The sequence below is a fragment of the Urocitellus parryii genome, chromosome 11, assembly GCF_045843805.1.
Source record: "Urocitellus parryii isolate mUroPar1 chromosome 11, mUroPar1.hap1, whole genome shotgun sequence".
Lineage (NCBI taxonomy): Eukaryota > Metazoa > Chordata > Mammalia > Rodentia > Sciuridae > Urocitellus > Urocitellus parryii.
Genome location: NC_135541.1, coordinates 28,943,384 through 28,963,287, shown reverse-complemented (window position 1 = coordinate 28,963,287; position 19,904 = coordinate 28,943,384). Strand labels below are relative to the sequence as shown.

Below are 19,904 nucleotides of genomic sequence, written 5' to 3'. Positions count from 1 at the left end.
GGAGTTTCTACTGTTTAATTTGGGGCTCTAGGCAGTTACCTACACCAGGCTTGTGGGCACTAGGATGAATAGTATAAAAGCCCAGAAGCCCTGAGATTGTGAGCCTGGGGGCACCTTTCAGGGGACTAGAAAGGAACAGAAACCTGGGGCTTGGGTTTTTAACCCAAGCCTGCAGTTGCTCCTGCCCTAGGTTGGGGGATAGAGCTTGCATCCCCTCTGTACCCCCAAGCTCTGACCTCTTCTATGATTAATGAGCTGACGATTCTGCATCAATAAGGAATTAACCTAGAGCCCCTACCCATCAATAGCCAGGAGCCCAGATCTCTAGCCCCACCCCCACTCATGCTGGAATGCTCCAGGGCCCCTCAGCAGACCAACACTGTATGGCTCTACACACACCTACATCTAAGTCCTCTCCCCAATACTGCTGCCTAGAATTAACCCCTGAACTGCCTCAGTCCAACCCCTAGTATCAACTTCCTATCCCCCATACATATACACAGGCAACAGCTGTTTATATTGGTTTAATCCATGTCAAATGTAGTTTACAAAGGGAAAGGACAAGTACCTTTGTATAGAATATACAGACACAGCATCACACCATGGGGCCCACAGGAGGGGCAAGGAGACAACTTTTCCCTGGGAACAGCATCTCTACTCCCAGGAATGGTTCTTAGCAGAAGGCTGTGCAGCCAGGGGCGCCTTCAGTCAGCCCCAACCTCAGCTTCTGCTTCAGCTCGGGACCTACTTCCTGCCCCACCCTCAACTCCTTATGAAGAGCCCTATGAGCTAAGACTAAGGAGAGGGTCATGTCCCTCAGGGCATGTACCCCATGTCTGGGAGAAGAAATATACACCACTGAACACCGAGCACATGGGAGAGGAAAGGGACGCCACGGGAGAGGGAGAGGCAGATACCCTAAGAGGTGGTTGGGCCGAGCCCCCAGCCAGCCCTGAAGGAGGCACTGCTTCCAGAGTTCTTAAAAAAACAGAAGAAAATAATACAACCAAAGGTGGGGGCATGGAGGGCAAAGGAGTTGTCCCATTTATACACAACATTGTAAACATACATGGTCTATATTACATGTGCTTCAGTCTGGTGTTTGCATGTCTGTCTGTCCATCTGGGAGCTGTATCTCAGGAGCCTTGCCCCTCTACTCCCCACCCCTACCTCCCTGCTCCACCCTGGGAACAGAGGCCCGGATGGGTATGGTTCTCAGGCTTGGTGGGAGCCAGCAGGCAAGTCCTGGGCCTCAGCCTCCACTCTGGCTCCAGAGTCCTGTGTGTGTGTATGCTTGTGTGCGCATGTGAATATATGTACACGGGGAACCTGTGTGCAAGTATGTACAAGGGGAGAGGGTCACTGTCACAGAGGCTGGGGGCAGATGAGGCTGCTCGAGGCAAGGCCTGCTGGGTGGCTAGCTCACAAGTAGATCCTCCGAAGGTCTCCAGGCGCTGTGATGGTGTTGCACTGAGGGCAGAGCTTCTTGGCACCCTGCAGGGGGAAGAGGGCTATGATCAGACACGTGCCACATTTATCCATGTGAGCACTTGGGCCTACAGCCACATCTCTCTGCACTAGTGTGTGCTGGGATTCTGGTTGTGTCAGCCAGGCTGGGGATGCACGGACGGCCTCTGAGCAGGCAGGCACGCTCCTGTGTTGGGGGGACGCCAGGATCAAACCGCCTGGCCAGCCCCGCAGCGGGAGCCCCGGTAATGAGAACAAGGCTGGGTCCAGCTGTGGCTGCCGCGGCCCTAACGAGATTACATGCGGCCTTTGATCAGGACACAGAGCCCACGTCCGGGCCTTTTATTGCTGTCTCCGGGCGACATTTTAATGGCTGCTCCTGAGCGAAGAACAGGGCCAGGAGCAGAAGGAGCTTAGTAATGGGAGGGGGAGGGGCTGAGGCCCTGGTCCTGCTTACCCACCACAAGCCTCCTCCTGACCTGGGGTCTCACCAATATGTATGATGTGGTGGGCCTTCTAGGGGCGTGGGTGGTGGAAAGGAGAATGTAGTGAGCTCATGGAGGGGAGAATTTAATAAACCTGGGGGGGGGGGGGCAAAGAATACAGTGATTTTTGGGGTGGAGGGTACGGTAGATATGCTGGCCCTGGCTCTGTTCTATGCTCCTGTTCTTCCTTATCCCTCACTGCCCACCTCCCCTAAGCAGGTACAAGCAAAGGCATGAACACCCGGGCAGTGCCCCCCCAAACAGCACCCCACTCCCCAACTTCCACACCACCTCACCAGGGTCCGCAGCCAGCATTCCTCGCAGTGCACATGCCAACACTGGATTGACGTTAGGGGCATTGAATATGAGTCCTAGGGAAAAGGTGGGCAGAGAAGGAATCACTGAGGCAGGAACACCCTTCAAAGAGCCTAGATCATAGTTGCAGTGACCCTTTCCAACACTCCAGAGCACTAAAGCCTGACCAAGGGCACCCCAAATTCCCTCTTACTTACCATGCAGATGAGGCATTTGTATCGGTCCCCCCGAGATAGCTGCCGTTCAAGCTCCCTAACCCGAGCCTTCAGGGCCTCAAATGTGGTCACAGCTGAATCTTCAGTGATTCTATAAAGAAGATGTACAGTTGGGTAGTAGGCTGATATCCCCAATCTGAACCTCCAGCCTGAACCTCCCTTAATCTAGAACCACATGTGTTTCCTAGACATCCCACATGCTCTTTCTCCAATGCCCCACAGCTGCAAACCCCACTTCAAAACTAAACCCACTCTTTGTTCCTCCATCTCCACCTGATGAATTTCCGAACCAGATACCTGAGAACCATTCTCAATCATTCTGAGTCATTTTCAACTTCAAAAATCTCTCACTTCTCTCCTAATACCTCTGGAATCACTCCCTTCCTTCCACCTTTACCATTTCTGGTTGGGCCTCCTGGACTATTCTATGGATAACTCCACTAACCTGAGCAGCAAATAACTTCCCAGCTCTAGTCCTTTATCTCCATACCACCCTTCCAGCACCTAGAACTTACATAGTGAAAGCAAATCTGACCATTTTTACTCCAACATTTCAATGTCTCTCAGACTAAAGCTCTAAAACATTTCTTCTCACTCTGGCCCTGTCAGCCTATACTCCTCATCACCCTGCCTATCCACACAAACTGGGCAGTGTCTCCAAGTGTACCACCCTTTCCCAGTCTCTTGGCCTCTTTGCACTTTGTTTCCTCTGGGTTCTCCCAACCCCCTCGCCCAAACTCACCGTTCTGCTTCATCACCAGTACCACTACTGGGGAATTTCGGGGCATCCTTTATCCAACTCGACCCCAACAGTCTAACTGCAAAGATCTTTGTGTCCTCCACTAGACTGAGTTCCCTGAGGGCAGGCTACTCACTTGGCCAGTATTTACTCTGGACATAAGCCCCACTTCTGGCATCTGAGCATGAGTAAACATTTGCAAAATGAAGAGCTAGTCCAACCTCTAGGGAAAGAGAGATGTGGGGCTGGACAGATCCCATATAATCTAGGTCCCTTTGCCATAAGCCTGGCTTCCCTCGAGGGCTCCTTGTTTTTTCTTCCTAGGCCCATTTGATACCCTGGTAAGCCTCAGCCTGTTGTCCAAGCCCTGTACCACAAGGTCCCTATGACTTTTCCAAGACCGGTCATACTGCTGAACAGGGAATAGTTAGGACTCTTCAAGGATCCCTCCTGCCCCTCCTAAAACACTAGTGAATAGGGGGGCTACTCACAGAGGGAGAAAAATACCTGCTGGAAGAGTAGAAAAACTGTACTGGGGATGGCCTTAGGGAATAAGTATGATGATAATACAAAGAAAATAGCTAAAATTTATTAAGCACTTACTAAATGCCAGGGATTATACTGAGGAACTATAATTATTATCCTATTTACACCTCATAAAAACCTTGTAAGAAGGTTCTAATATTCCCATTTCTATACATGAAGAAACTAAAGCACTGAAAAATTAAATAGCAACCCAATGTTCACAAAGATTTGGGGAGATGGGATTCCAAGGTGGCAGACTGATCCTGTGGTCAACTGTGTGACTGTTACTCTATACTGGTTTATAAGGAGATGGACCTTCAGGCTAAGGGAACAGTAGAAATAAAGACCAAGAGGCCCAAGAGTTCAGTTGGGCTGGAAGGCTCACTTGTAGGTAGGCAAAAGTTGCTAAAGTGACAGAGCACACTTGTCTGGCAACTCAATTCCACAGTCAGAAACTGAACTATCTCATGGGTGATGGGAATTGTGAGGATATTAGAAGAAGGGTGTGATAAAACAGCTAAGGTTCCACAGGCATTTAATAAGAATGGGAAAAGTAGGACTGAACAGTAGGGAGGCCACAGGTAGAAACACAGTGAAGTGTGGCGTGGGCATGGACAATATCCTGGGGGTGCCTGTTCTGCCAGCTTGGGCGAGACAATGGTCCAGAAAGCTTGAAGTGGCTTATTACTGTTAGATACAAGTAGTCCTGGGGGATGTAAGAAGGGAAGTGGAAACATTTGATGGGCAACAACAAACTTCAATCTCTGATTTTTTTCTTTTAGGGTGCTAGAAGCAACACAGACTATAACTCCCTAGTGGTCTATGTTCCTGCACTGGGAGTGCTCTAGATCCACCAGCTCATGGATCCATGATTCTTTAGGCCTTGCTTCTCCAGGGATGCTGGGAAAGGCTGTCTCCAGCATACTGATTCCCACTCAGTCTCCTGGCTCTGGAAAGTCTTCACCCCACCCTCACAAGTACCTGCATAGCTGGCTCCTTCCCTGGCATTCTGCCTGATGCCATATGTACCATCTCCATCTCGATTGCTGTTAATAAACTCCTGATAAGGATGGGGAGTTGTGCTCCCTTCTCCTCCAAGACCCATGCTAGGAATTTCAAAGATGGGAAACAAATGCCTAAGAATTCCAAGGCCACATCATAGGCCAAGATACAGCTCCAAAGCCCACCTGTCCTAGATTTGCTCAGCACACACCTGGCCTCTTAATCTTTGCTCTGGTGAAATACCCAGTCCTCCAGCCCCGGACCCAGCTTGGTTGTGAGCTATTCCTGAACCCCTCCAGGACATGAGGAGGTCAGATTCCCAGAGGAAGCCATAGCATCCTGCCTTTCCCCTTCCCTGGAACATGAAACAGATCTAGGGCAGGATTCCATACTTTGTGGATGAGGAAGACAGAAGTCATGGGGACGGAAGGGCTCTAATCTTGGCTAATCCAGACCTCCTGGTGATCTTTGCACAGGAGCAAGCCAATCCCCAACTCATCCCGAGAGCCCTACCTACTGGAGCCTGTGCTCACACAGGTGGGACTTTCCCCAGCCTTGGGTGGGTAGCACCTTCATGGATGGCCACTGGCTCTGGCCCCCCATCTCCCCCTCAAGCGCCATCCCTGATTAATGATCTTGTCTTTCTGATTTATGAGCAGCCCCTCCAGACGAGGGTGGGTGCCCCTTACAGCCCCGCCCGCCCTGCTCAGCTGGAGTAGGAGAGAATTATTAAATAAACATCCATACGTCATTCCTCCCCCCCAAAGCTGGTTGCGCCGAACCTGTACGGCCCGCTCCGGCGCTGACACGGAGCAGCTGCAGTGATTCATGGGCAGCCGGGCCCTGCGCTGCGGCCCATACATCATGCCAGCAGCACTCGCGGCCCCGGCCGAGATAAACTGATCAACCACAACGGGCTGGAATGAATTTATGACAACACAAAATGGAGGGAAACAAATGGGAGGTGACCCTGGGCCACCGACCCAGCCCTGCACTGGCCTGCAATCCACTCTCCTGGCAGGAGGCAAGATGGAACACTGGTCCTAGAATCAAGAGGCTGCCTTTTAACCCCAGGGAACCTACCCTGCAACTGGAGGGAGTGGGGTGGGTGCAGGGAGATAAGCAACGGCCAATGGCTGCAGCTCTAGGCAGCCCATACTGGACAATACCACCTCCTAGGGCCAGAACTGGTGTTGCTTGGGCTTCTGGAAAGGCAGTGAGATGCCCAGCTGATATCAAATCCTTGTGGCTCCCAGGGATAGAGGCCAGAGAGGCTGCCCAGCCCTAGGTAAAGTACTAATGATTCTCTTTTTCCTCTGCTAGAAAATCCTGGCCAAAAATTCCTACCAGAAGTGATGAGACCCAATGCTCCTGCCTAAAACCCACTGCGAGCGCCACCCGGGACAAGAAAAATGAAACCAATTTAGCTCCCGATTAAGAAACAGAAACTGGAGATGAATCAAGTGCGCCGGCTGGGCTGGGCGGCCATACATCACATTCCCCGGGCGGAGGCCGGCGCAGCGGGCAGGCAAGCAGGCGGACTGCACCTCCCTCCACCAAGGCTCCCAGGGATGTGGCCCAGCAATCAATTCACAGAGTCACGCTTAGCACCAGCTGGGCTCCAATGCCGGCCGTGTGCCCAGGGCAGCAGGACTCAGCTACACTTGGGAGGGCCAGAAGCCCTGGCAGCAGCCTTCCTTCCAGCAACCCCCGCCACCCTGCTCCTGCACAGCCGCACTCACTTCTCGATGTCACTGTTCTTGCAAGTCTTCTGCATGGCCTCCTGCTTGCTGCTTTCACCATTGCTGGTGGATGGCATCTCTGCAGGGACACAGGGACAACTCATACTTTGGACAGAATGGATAGCACAGGTGAGGGCTTGGGCTTGAGTCAGTCACCACTATCTAGGAATCCCTCTCATACCCATTACTGCTAACCTGGGTCAGGACTTACCATCACTGGCCCATTTAGAGAACTCAGGTGTGATGCGGGTGCTGGGAGGGCCACCACTAGAGAAGAAGAAGAAAAAAGAACACAGTGAGGCCTGAAGGAATACAGACAACCCTGCAGGTGGGTACTGGGTTGAGCCCTGCCTTGGGCTTTCTATCCCATCACCCCATCATGCTACGCCTGTGCCCACACTTGCTTTAGGACTGCGCCCCGCAGTGCCTCTCTCTCCTTGGCTTCACCAGGTTCCTCGCCTGTGCAGGGGATGACGTCAGCCTCCGTGTATCTGGCATGGTGGTCAAGGACAATGGATCCTAGTTTTGTTGTAAGCCACGAGGGCAAAATGCTCAGGATTCCCCGCGGCCAAAGTTGAGCCTCTGACCCTGGAGGTGGTGTGGGCAAGTACCAGAGGTACTAGCTACTTTTCCTATTCCCAACGGCCTTCTGTGCCAGCCCCACCTTGCCCATAGACACCCAAGGATACTGTGGCTTCCCATACTCCAGAGTGTCATCCCCATCCACATCCAAGTCAGCATCACTGTCCGGGTTCTCTTTGCCGCTGCACATGACGAAGCCAGAGCCTGTGGGAAGCAGGGTATGAGGAGGGCCATGGACCAAAAAGACTAGGCCAAGTGTGCTTTATATGCTGCCTCTAAGTAGGGATCAGGTAGGAGGGCGAGATGAGGCACAAATAGAAACTTGGGCTTGGGATATATCGAATCAGATACTTAAATGCTCCTGACTGATATTTCAGTCCTTTTACAATGCATACCTCTTTCTCTTTGTGGTCTCTGTTCATAAATTGGCCCATTCATATGCTATGTCAAGTCCTCAGGCAACACCCTGCCCTAGGCCTGTTATCCATCTGCCTTCCAGTTCCAGGAAGAGCAAAAAGAAAGTAGGGAAATCCAAGTGCAAAAGATCGGCCCAGCCCCAACCAGGACCTGGGCTTCCTTATGTCCCATTGTCCAGTGTGACAAGTCCATCAAAGAGAACAGGCTGATTAAGGCCAATCAGAGCCATAGAGCGGGACCCCAAGCCAACATCCTGATTTTGGCCGCTAGGTCCTTGCCAGCAAAAACTCCAGGCAGCTGTTCAAATATTTGGTGTCTGAAGCGCCTGACATTAATTATTCATCTCTACCTCACGCAGCCCAGATTCCTGGACAAGTGTAGTTATAAAGGGATTAGGAATGGACAGACAAGGGAGAACAGGCATGCACACCTGCCTCTCAAAGCAGTCTATGAAGGCAACCAGACTCGGCTGGGGCAGGCCAAGGGCCAGGATGAACCCCAAGCGGCTGACCACTTGAGGTTCATTTGACAAAGCCACAGGCAGACTCTTGGCTAATGGGGAAGGGTGAGTTAATGAGACCATACCAAGCCAGTTCACCTGCTGGATGGTGTCCGACTCCCAGAACCACCCTTCTTGAAAGCCCATGGTCAGGGACCATAGAGCTGCCCCCCAGCCATTGCCCTACTTCTCTATGGGTCTCAGACCATAGCTACTAGCCAGCATGGCAGCTCTGCCAGGGATGGTGGGGTGGGGGGGACGGGACTCTATGGTTAGTAGGATCTGTAAATAAATCTTTAAAGAAGCAAGGAAGCCTTTAGAACTCTGCCCAATGATCTCAGAAATGTCTTGTCCATTCTTAGGTGCCTACACTCTCATCAGAGAAATAGGTAATAGTCCTGTAATAGGTCCTTAAGCCTCTTGTGTATTCCTTCATCCTGCCTACCTTTTAGTTTTAATCCTTTGTTTTCCTTATCCAAAACCATGTATGACTCAGTCAAGTTCAGACTCGTCAATTAAACCTGTGAAGATCTATATGCATCTACTTCTCTACACTCAATCTCTTCTCATTTCACTGCAGAAGCCCTGTGCACATGGACATGGAGACTGCTTGCTGTGTTCCAGCCATACATCGAGACCTTTGTTTATGCTATTTATTCCATCTGGAATATTCTCCTTCTACCAAGCCCTGAAAAGCACTTTCTTCCTGATCCTCCTCCAGTCTGTTCTCAAAGATTCTATTCATCCCAGAGGTAAGCAGCACAGAGAAAGAAAGAAAGAGGCTGGGCATTCCCTAGGCTCCACCCTCACTGACAGTCCTCATTTGCCCTCGACCTGGAGGCACTGACACACTTGAATAGCAGGCAGGTCAGCAGCGGGGCCATTAAGCTGAGAAAACACCAAGTTACAGCTCTGTCTCCTGTTCAGGGCCAGGTGTCCTGACAAGCAATTCCCGCCTTGTGGGTGAGTGGCACCTCTATAAACCCTCTGACAGTTTGGGAGACAAACTCCGCCATCAATCAGAATGTAGCTATCAGGTTCACTTATAGCCTGTGCCCCCCGAGCCTGCCAACCCCCCTCTTCCAAGTACACGCAGCTCAGCAGCCAGCCTCATATCCTCTGCTCAGTCTCTCCCTGCCTTGTGGGTGGGCAAAAAAGCAGAGAACCCTGGCACTACTCCCAAGCCCACTATGGCTCCCTTGGCAAATCAGGAAAGACAGGGTGCCCATACCTGTCAGAAGTCCCAGCATATAAAGCAGTCCTGTGGCTTGAAGTCCTTTCCTCTGTAGTATAACTGCCTGCCCTGCTTAGACCAGGACCCATCCTCCATGGGAACAGAGATACTGTGGTCTCCCAAATCCTATATGCTTTACGCTTCATGTCTGGGTACTTCCTATCCCATGTGCCTATAACTTTCTTCCTACGGGTCTACAAAACAAATACCTACTCAGTTGGCAAGTCTGACTTAGCTCAACCTTCTATCATTGACTGGTAGTGCCTACAAAGAGTAGTTGCAGAAGGAAGGACTTTCCACCTCTAATATTCTTTCAATCTTTATGGAGCACATCCTGTCTGGCTCAGTGTGGAGAATACACAAGATATGGCTCCCCAACCTCCAGGTACTCAGTGGGGGATGTGACTTGCTCAGGTACTTATACATCTTACATGAATGTGTCCCTTCCTTGCTGTCCACCCAAACTACTGCGTTACTCACCTTTATTACCATGTATTGTCATTCTCCCTCCCCAGACCAAAAAGTGCAAGGGTCTCAAGTGTGACTCACTGCTGTGATCTCTGCATTGTCCAGCAGGACTGGCTAGGCCCAGAGCAGGTGCCATATAACATACCAGAGCAGTACTGGCAACACTGCTCTATGAGGCACTGGGGCCCTGTGCCAGAAGTAAGGCTGGGCCTAGAAAAACCTTATGACACAGCCTTCCCTATTCTATTGCAGCTCCCAGCCAGGTGGCAACCTTCTGTTCCTCTGACCAGTGAGACAGGAGGGAAAGTGTGACATCTTATTTGCCAAGGAAAAGTCCTCTCTGCCTTTGGTCTGAGTAGTCTTCTCTGACCCTTACTCCATGCCCCAGCTGAGACAGATGTTGGGAACCTCTCCCTACCCCCACAGGTGTTCAGAACAGGCTGCCACTGCGAATTTCACTCTGGTGTTGCCCTAGTCTGCTCCATCCTCCTTCCCAGCACATTAAACTTTATTTTCTTAATGAAATGTCACTTGCTGACTTCTGGCAGAATCATAATAAAAAGAAACGGCCATAAAGCCGTTTTATGCAGACAGCACCCCCGCCAGTTTACCCCCTCCTGCTTAGAGAGGAAGGCTCCACAGTCGTTTTATGTTCTCAGCTGCTGGAATATCCCAAGCCAGTACTCAGAGGCAAGATGGCACAGATAGCTCCTTTCCAAGTCTCTGGCTCCTCTTCCCTGAAGCTCAGGGGATACTAGGCAAGCTGCCACTTTTTCTTTTCTTTTCTTTTTTTTTTTTAGTACCAGGGATTGAACCCAGGAATGCTCAACACCACTGAGCCACATCCCCAGGCCTTTTCATATTTTATTTTGAGACAGGGAATCGCTAAGTTGCTAAGGCTGGCTTTGAACTTGTGATCCTCCTGCCTCAGCTTCCTGAGCTGCTGGCATGAGGCATGTGCCACTGGTGCAAGTTGCTCCTTCTGGTGCTGCTTTCCAGGGAAGGAACTTGGTCCCTAGGACTTCCAAAATGACTCAGAGTATCCCTCAATCACTAGGAGGGGCCCCTTACTAGGGTTCTACCCCACCTGAAAGCAGCAAAAAAAGGCTAGAAAGCAAACTAAGTCTAATGGTGAGCAATGCCCAGTAGAGTGGGAGCCAGGCTTGCCCGGTCCTGGGCAGCTGGGCAGTACAAAAATCCCTCTTCCCAGTGAACACTCAGCAATACAGAGGGAGAGGGTTAAGTGCAAACTGATATATAAGTCTAAATTTTATAAAAACAACCCTTTTCCCATAAACTCATTTCTTCCTGGGTCATTGAGAAGGGAGAGAAAAAAAATCAGTGTTAATTTAATCAATTGATCAAATGATCGATTGAGAAACTGGAGATGCCTGTTTACTGGGGGTAGTTACGTCCTGAAACCTGAAACCACAAAAAAGGAGCCATCGATTTCCTCACCTGCTACTCTCAACCAAACCAGAACCCAGAGAGAAAGAAGTCTGGGGGTCCTCTAGAGCCTAATGTTCACCTAAGGGGAGGGCAGGGACAGCGCTTCCGGGGAGTTTTACACTGGAATTAGTTACAGATGCAGTTACGGTGTCTTGTGTAAACGCCATCGATTGGGGAGCTGACAGTCTGGGGAGCTGCGATGCGGGACAATCAATCGGCCTGCAGTGTCACCTGCCACCTCGCTGAACAGTTGACAATGCAATTATCCAGTGTGGAGGCAGGGAGTTGGCGTGTGTCAAACGCACTTAGCCACTTTCCGGGCCTCCTCGATAACGCGTTTCACTGCCTCACGTCAGGAAAGACGCTCAGAGACAGACGCCGTTTAAAACCATTGATACTTACTCCTTCTGCCTGGATTCCCTCTGTCCCAGCTTAACAATTGTGTTCCAAAAGGTGATTAAATCCCATCCGTTGCCACAGGGGACAGAAAGTGCCTTGCTCCTTGCCACCTCTCCTAACCCCTCCCAACAGGCGACAGTCATAACTAAAGGTGGTGGGGAGTTAGAAGCCTCTCTGCATTTCCAGCCAGCCTCCAGTTGTGTGCTGTTTCAACACCTGCCAGTGACTAGACCAAGCAGAACAGCTGTAGTTGGAGACATTTTTAGTATTCAAGACCCATTTGCCCGTGCCCTTGGATTCACAACACCTCTCAGCCCTTTGTCCCATAATCTGATGCTGAAGTTTTAGTAACAAATGGTTGAAAGAACTGCACCAAAGCTACCTTGCCTGTAGTTCTCTCTCTGATTTCTCATTCCAGGCTGCTTGAAACCAGTCTACATCTAAGACAGGAACTCAAGAAAAATGTAAGCTATAACCAGAATCTGGCAGGGCAGAAACGATGAATATCAAAATGTTTTATTCCCTCTCCCTACTCCACCTGTTTGATTCAAATGAGCTTCCTGCTCAATGCTTTCACCTAGGGCTCAATGACACAGCTGGAGACACCTTCCATTTCTTGTGTAGCCTCCTGGGAAATTCCTCCATCCCAACACACTTATTTGAAACCAATCATTCCCATGTCCTTTCTTTTGCCTGTCTCTTCCAGATGTGAGGGACTATAGGTTCCCCAAATCCAAACAGGTGAACTCACTGGCAACTCACTCACTACCACCATAGGTCTCTTCTCTAGGACCTAAGAGTAGCTGGAGTTAGGAAACAAGAAGAAAGGGGTACCATGACTAATCTGTCACATACCTCTTTTGACTAAGGGTAAGGGCAGGTTTGTCTGTAGGGCTATATAATTAGCTTATTTTCTACGGTTTGCATCTCTTTCATAGAAGGCCCCTGTTTTGCACAGGTTTTGTAGGGTACCCCAGAAAAGCATCTTTTTCTAACTACTTATCTCTTATAGGAGAAGCATTGGGCTTTGTGTGTGGCTCTCTATAAAAACAGCACCAGCAGGTTTGAAAACCTCAGGCTCTAAGACAGTAAGCAGCAGCTGAGCAGTCTGAGGACCTCCTTTAGAACTGCAAAGGTTAGAGTATTTCCTAGATACCAAAAATTTCTTCTGACTTCCTCTCTTGAAGTTTTTACCTATTTTCTTGGGTCTTTTAAACAGCTGTTTCCAGCTGGGCCTATCTTGATGCTCTTCTATTCTGTCTGGTTCTTCATTCTCTCCTAAAATACCAATTTCAAGCACTCCCAGGCCTCAAACATCTGGGCCTTCCCCTTAGAAACCAAAGGGGTCCCATCCTGAAGACCATTCCCTCTAGCAAGCATTTCCTCCAAAACTCTTGTCTGCTGCGTCCCACAGATGATTTCACTCAAGGTAACTGATCTGACCCATCAGCCCAATTACTGGTGGGCCTGGTGGGAAGGTTTGCTGAGAATGACGAGGAAGCCCTAGTCTGGGAGGAGGGACAGGGGATGATCGGATACGGAAACTTATCTGCAATTCTTCAATTCTTTCATATCTAACAAGGACAGCAATCTCTGTTCTGTCAGCACGCACAGCACAGCTTAAATGGGCCTCGCTGCTCGCCTGCTCATCCTGCCTCTGCCTCCCTCTCTCTGAAGTCGGCTGGGCAGCTTCTTCAGCTGGCGTTATCACTCCCTCTAACCGGTCTTGGCAGGCAATCTAATTCCTCCTGAAAAGGTCACCGCCATTTTAACTGCCTTTCAATCACATTAAGCACGCGCTGCCCGGCTTGCGGCCCAGCCCGCCCGGCGGGCGATCAATGTGCTGCACTGACACCAGCCCGCCTGGCGGGGCCACACCCAACCCCCCAAGAATTGGGCCTATTGGTTCTGGCCAGGAAGGGCAGGCTGACAGATGGCCAGCTTTTGCAGACAGGGTTCAGGAGCAGAGGCAGTCAGATCAGCCAGGGCCTCCCTTTGATAGCTCCCCCCACGGAGGAGGCCCAGCCTCCTCCGCTCTGCTCTCTCTGCCTCATGGCCCCCGTTGATCTCCCTGTAAAACAGCCTTTCAAGTCGGCCTGTCTTTTGACTGCACTAAGCTGTTTAAGAGGCAGCAGCAGCTTCTATCAGGAAAGCTGGAGCAATTCTCTGCAGATAAAGGCACCTCTGGCCGTTCCCTCTTCAAGTCTCACTCTCATTCTCGCTCTCCAAATCGCTCAAAGAAAAGCCCCCTTTGAACTCTCCTCAGGAATTCTTGAAAGAAACAACCACGCAGTGTAAACACTTAGGGAAAACTGATACCCACCCAGGGTCTGAGAGCCCCTCACACTGCTTGGCAAGTATGTCCCAGCACTGGGGAAAGACTTCACAGAAACAGCAAGCCCTGTGCAGCTTTACCCCCCGCAAACCCTGAGTGCCCAGGAGCCATCAGGTCCAGTTTTGTGCCAAGAAACCTAAGAAGCTGCCACAGTAATGGAAGATATGAATAGTTACAGCTGCCAACAAAGCTAACCCAGAGCATTCTGGAACTGACTCTGTACAGACTGCCACTACATACCTGTCTGCACAATTTCTGGGCTCATAGGCTCTGCTATTCATTTTTTCAGGGCCTGAGACACACCAGAGATCCAACATAAGACCAGAATGCAATGGCAACTAATGCAACCAGCTCAGGCTCAGGGAAATAGTTTGGTCTAACCCTCCTGATTTATGTTTTGGCTTGTCTCAGACACATGGGTAATGTAAGAGAAGCCCACAGGCATAATGTCCCATCTGGGCTCTCAGCCTCTTCACACAGCCAGTCTATGATGCATGGCACTGGAGGTTTCTTAGCGTGAGCCCAGGTAGCATGGCCCCAAGGAGGCATGACCTTCTTCCCAGATGCTGTAAGATTCCCCATGGACCATATGCAGTAGTACTCCCAAGGATGTTTCCAGAAAATAGGAAGCAGACGGGAAGCAGACTGGCTCCCTTTATGATCTCAAGCTGCAATGCCAGCTGTGCTTGTGCAGAGAAAGAGAGAAGAGCTGGAGGCCAGGAGGCAGGCAGCTCCCTTTTTCCCCTGCCCAAGATGGGAGTTTGACAAGGACAATGACTTTGGCCACCCCACCAATTCTGCTGTCTGAACTGATATTCGGGGGTCCTACAAGTCATGTCCCTCCAAGTAGTTAGGAGGACATGGAGATGGGTAGGGCCCTGCAGACTCCTCTGCAGCAACTGGGGAGAGCCCAAGGGAAACAGGGAGCAGCTGGGCCCAGGCCCCTCTTGCTTCAGGGCAGAGGGCGCCCAGGGAGAAGGGATAGGATCAGAGTTAAAATTAGATTCACCAATGAAGCTCATGGGAGGTCAAATTTTGCCATAACTCACTCTCTCCTCTGTAACTGATTTCCCTGACACAGGGCTGAGGAGGAGGAGGAAAATCCAATGTGTTTGCCTGGAAGCCCTCAGGGCCCCCAGTGCTGGAGGTGTACAGCAGGTTGCTGGATTCTCATTTATCAGCCTTAAGAGGGATGGAGTGATAAATGCATAACCGTCCCTTTAATATTTTATGCAGGTGCTAACGCGGCTTGGCTGTCACCTTCAATGCATCACCCGAGGCTGAGAGCCCCCCTCGTCACTCCTAGCTTGCAGTCTCACAATTCCATTTCCCCACCCAAATACATCCATTTTAATATGCACATCACAGGCAAGCAGCACGGTCACAAAGGAGCCCCGCCAGAAGCAGTTCCCACGTGGTGGAATGGATGACCAGCCACCAGCCCTGGCCTTGCAATTCCCAACAGATGGATACCCAGCAGAGGCCTGTCTACCAGTGTCAATGCCTATGTGTCAGCTGCTTGTACCTCGGAAGCCACCTTCCAGGAGAGTGGTGGCCCGTATCCGCTTCTGCCCACACCACTCATACTCCTCAAAGCGGTTGCTGTTTTCATGCTCGATGTCCACGGCATCATCCTCAGCCATGCAGGAGCCTTCCCTCTGTGAAGAGCAGAGCAGGATCATGCAGGGTCCAAGCCATCTCCCCCTGCTCCCCAGGGCTTGCAAGGAAGGCACAGCCCAAGCCCCTGCTTATATACCATATAGGCTCCAGCTCTAGGGCTCCTCTGAATTAAAACCAATTTAGAGGTCAAAGACCTGGACCTCTTCCCAATAACTTTCCATGGGAGCCCAAGTGGGGAGTGAGAAAGAGTGAAAGCAAAGGGAAAGAGCAAACGAAAGGGAAAAGCTATTAAGATCACATGAAGACCCCAAGAGCCCACAGATTTGGGGGCAGTCAGCAGCTAGTGTCAAGGGCAGGGAGGGGAGAATGAAGGTGGGTGGTGACGGTCCCTCTACCTTAGAAAGGCAATGCTCCACATGCCTACTCATCTCCTGTTCCGATCCTGCCAGGGGGCGGTTGCACAGGGGACATACCTGCCCTTCATCTTGCTTCCTCCGTTTCATTTTCCCAATCCGAGCTGCATGGAGAAATCAGAAACAAGGCACAGAATAAGCAATCACTATAACTAGAGTCCCAGTGGAGCTAACACATTCTGACCTGCTGTCAGCCATTAGCCCTTTAGTTCAGTGCCTGATCTGGCCCTCATTTTACAATGCTTCCTCCTGCTCCTTTGGGGAAGAGAACTTCCCAAGAGCACCAGAGAGGAGATGGGTGCTAGGCCAGGAAGTGTCCACTCTTTGGCTATAGTTGGCTCAAGCTCAACGGATACCTTTCTATCTGCTGTCTTCAATGAGTCCAGTGGGCAAAGACACTCCAATTATTGCTAGATATCTCTTCAGAAGGTCAAGACCACAGGCTCTTTGGTGTCAGGAAATACAACTTTAGAGAACATTTCTTGGTTAGAACTCAAGGTCACCCCAGGGGCCAGATTTGGCATACTGTTTTCTCATCAATTAAACTACCCTTTTATTCCAGGGCTAAGAGCCCTGAAGTACAATCCCTGGAGTCCTACCTAGAATTATCCTAGGAGGAATTGGAATTTCTCTGATATCCACTGGTCCCATTTTATAGGAAAGGAAACTGAGGCCCAGTTATAAATAGAGAGTATCTGGGTCAGACCATGGATGGCCAGGTCAGGGTACCCAAGATACCTTGAAATGGAAACCCTTGATGTGCCTACCCCAAACCTGTTCCATCATTTCTAATCAGTACAGAGGGGCTAGCAGGCCCCAGAGTCAGAGGACCGCCTGCCATGCTATCCCGCAGGGGGCTCAGTTCCAAAGTGCACACTGCAAGCCCACAGCACTGCTAATTAATGCTGAGAGATGCAATCATTTCTAATTAGCTCACTAATCCCTCTCTGCAGTCCTCCTGTCACTGAAGCAGGGAGGGGTCAAAACAAGGGACTCTGTTCTCTCTAGTCCCTCCTAGGATACAATAGAAGGATCAGAGATGACCACTATAATACCAGACACTGAAAGGAGAGAAGGAGAGGTGCCTGTCAAGGAGAGGAAGATTCTCCACTGCAGAGCCAGGAAGAACAACTTACATACTATTTTGCTTTCTTTTTCTTTTCTTTCTTTCTTTCTTTTTTTTTTTTTTTTTGGTAGTACAAGGCATTAAATCAGGGTGCACTACCACTGAGCTACATCCCCAGCCCTTTTTATTATTTTGAGACAGGTCTCACTAAGTTGTTAGAGCTGGTCTCAAACTTGTGATCCTCCTGCCTCAGTCTCCCGAGTTGCTTGGATTACAAACATGTACCATCATACCAGGCCAGGAAGAACTTTCTTATGTATGCTGACTCTGATGGGAAGCTTATGAATGCAATAAAGGAAGGAACACAGATGACAGTTATGGTGTAAATCAGAACTTCTACTCTTAAGTCAGGCTCAATGTCAGGCACCTTCACAATGAGGCTCATCTACATCTATAATGAAGCTAAGGTTGTTTTCCCCCAAGCGCTTAATGATCAATGCGCTTGCCCAAGAGGCTGACATGTGGCAAAGGTAACATAAGAAACCAGGCCTGACTCTGTGGTTAGAATGCTCTCCTGTCCCAATGGTTCCCCATACTTAGCATTATCAACAAAATTGATCCTAGAGTGTGTGCTAGGCTCCAGCTCCTGCCCGTTGAAGGTTTAAGGAGAAAGCTTCTTCAACTGCAGAGCAGTCTGACCCTAGATAAAGACCCAAACCAAAGGGAAAATCACTGGCCCACCAAACTGAGCATGGAGTTTGAGAAACCTTGGTCTACAGCCCAGCCCATCTCAATTACCTGTGTTTCCACTATAGAGATGTGACTATGTTCTGGAGCTCCTGGGACTTTGTGGACAAAGATCCAGATCACATTGCTTTGGCTTACTTAACTAGAATCTCAAATTCAGGCAACCTTGACATTCCACGGCTGGGATGGAGAAGGGATGTAATACATCAGAAAGGCATTGAGCAAAGGCCCCCTGAGAATTCTAGAAGTCTAGTCTGAAGCAGTGTGCCAACACAAAAGGTCCTCACCGTCCAATGACTGAATAAAGAAATGAATCTCAGAACCACCAAAGAGGGCATGATACTGGATGCTCTCCTTGTCCAGGACACCCTAGGAGAGCAGATGATGCCTTATAGTCTCAGAAAGCTATGACAATGTACTGGGCTTCTTTTTAAAATCCTCAGGTAAGCAAGGCAGACTTAGTTTTCCCCTGCTATTCATCTTCTAAGACCTGAACTAACTTACCACAGTGTTGTACAGAGTCTTGTTCTCTACATGAGGCTACCTCTGAGTTAGAGGAGCCAAAGTATTTGCCAAGGAGTAACATGGTATGGTAGAAGCTCAGACTTTGGAAATAAACAAACTTCAGTTCCATAGTGGCTCAGTTACATCCCAGCCTGTGTGATTTTAAACAAATCACTTTCATGTCTCAGAGCCTCAGCTTCCTTATTTACCAAACGTGTGTAACATTTTCCTCTCAGAAGTGTTTTAAGAATGGTGCTTAACATGGTGCTAGCCCATAATGAATGCTCTCCCTTTTTCAGACAAGAGAGCCTGGCAATAGCAAACAAGTGATAAGAGCTGGGGATCTTGAACGTCCATGGCCTCACTCACTTACTCCAGAGACCCTAAGCAGCTTATAGCCAACCCACATATACACCACACCCCAGTCAGCACAAAAAGCGAGGATCATTCAATTGTGTTCCCAAACAAGAATGCTCCAGAGGTTTGAATCCAAAAGGGGGGCCGCCAGGTAGTGCATACATGGCCTGCTTTCAGAGAAGGCCTCTAAGAGCTGTCGAGCCCACGCTGATCACTTTTGTGAAATGTGGGCCGACTGATAACTCAAAGAGCCCTGGGATGAGTTAGTTCCTGTTGCCGTGGGAACTCCAGATCTCACTGCATTGTCAAGTCTCAGCAGAGAGGCTGTATTCACACTACTGGGCACTGATTAAAAACTGGAAGAAAAACATTCTCAGCGCCCTGCCGGCTTGTATAGTGAGGTCCCAGCAGTTTGCAAATTCAAAGCTGAGCTCCCGAGTGGAATTATGTAGCTTGTTCCTCATTCTCCGGCACTTATTGCCCCCCAGGGTTCTTCAGGGCCTTTAGAGAGAAATGGGCAAGAGCTGGGAACCATAACCTCCATTAGACGGACGGGGAAACTGAGGGCGGCAGCGGTGGTTTGGTAATACTCATGCGCTGTGACTGTGAAGTGAGTGGGCCCCAAAGTGGAAGAGACCCAAGCAAGCCAGGAGCAGCGGGCAGTGAAGGAGGTGGCCGGGGGTGGGGCGGAGGGAGGGGCCGGCAGGACTCACCATTCAGTCGGGTCTGCCTGTTGGCTCGCACTCGCAGGAAGGTCTGGGAGAGGATCCCGGACAGATGCAAAAAAAAAAAAAAAAAAAAAAAAAAGAGGACAGAGCGTCAGACACAACCTGGAGTCCTGGCCCCCGCCCCAGCCCCCGACCCCAGTCCAGGCCTGCCCCGCCCCAAACAACCCGTAAACAAACCTACTTCCTCCCTCCCGCCGGCCCCCCTGCTTCGCCGGCCGCTCCGGGCCCTCGGCATAGCCGCCGGGGCTGCTCTAACGGGACCCCGTGGCCGCCACGCGGTGCCGCCCCAGCCCCGGCGTCCGGTGCTCCGGGCCCCGCAGCCGCCCGGCTGGCGAGGGCGGCGATGCGGGCGGATTCCCCCCGGCTGCCCGGCGGCGGCGGCACCTCAGCTCCCAGCAGCGGCGGCGGCCATGTTGGCCATGATCACGTGACCCTCCGCCGTAGCGCGCTGGGGGTGAAAGTTCACAATGGGGGGGCGGCCGGACTGGGACCAGGAAATAGCCGCTCAGAACTCTGGTAGCCACTAGCTGGGGCCGCCCGCAGGGTCCCTCCCACTGCCCCTAGAGCCTGCCAGCCCCAGCTTTAGTGCCTGCAAG

General features: G+C 50.7%; 2 protein-coding genes across 4 annotated transcripts in view; both read right to left on the bottom strand.

Annotated features, from left to right (window-relative positions):
- Positions 1–495: 495 nt before the first annotated feature.
- On the bottom strand, positions 496–19,694 carry LOC113189117 (E3 ubiquitin-protein ligase RNF220). Of its 3 annotated transcripts, none has more exons than XM_026397754.2 (11): positions 19,490–19,694; positions 19,294–19,336; positions 15,889–16,010; positions 15,399–15,531; positions 7,180–7,276; positions 6,895–6,981; positions 6,702–6,757; positions 6,491–6,569; positions 2,465–2,573; positions 2,249–2,323; positions 496–1,494 (listed from the first exon to the last, which is right to left on the bottom strand). In XM_026397754.2, the coding sequence occupies exons 1-11, from the start codon at positions 19,541–19,543 to the stop codon at positions 1,423–1,425; spliced, it is 927 nt and encodes a 308-aa protein (XP_026253539.1). In that variant the 5' UTR covers positions 19,544–19,694; the 3' UTR covers positions 496–1,422. The 3 variants fall into 3 exon arrangements, with proteins under 3 accessions (XP_026253539.1, XP_026253541.1, XP_026253540.1); XM_026397756.2 differs by having other exon boundaries at positions 19,486–19,692; XM_026397755.2 differs by having other exon boundaries at positions 15,967–16,010; positions 19,490–19,692.
- Positions 19,560–19,904, bottom strand: part of LOC113189118 (E3 ubiquitin-protein ligase RNF220-like) — a 193,807-nt gene continuing 193,462 nt past the window's right edge. Inside the window, exon 6 of the mRNA XM_077791543.1 lies at positions 19,560–19,756. Within this exon, the coding sequence (XP_077647669.1) occupies positions 19,560–19,756 (197 nt within the window). The remainder of the gene's footprint in view (positions 19,757–19,904) is intronic.

Bases quoted from the DNA above. Each gene is read 5' to 3' on its own strand.
- LOC113189117 (XM_026397754.2), bottom strand. From the start codon at position 19,543: ATGCCGAGGGCCCGGAGCGGCCGGCGAAGCAGGGGGGCCGGCGGGAGG. The intron at 6,758-6,894 runs GCAAGTGTGGGC...CTTCTTCTCTAG, and splicing joins CTGCGGGGCGCAGTCCTAAA to TGGTGGCCCTCCCAGCACCC. The intron at 2,574-6,490 runs GTGAGTGCGGCT...TCTTCTTTATAG, and splicing joins AAGAACAGTGACATCGAGAA to AATCACTGAAGATTCAGCTG.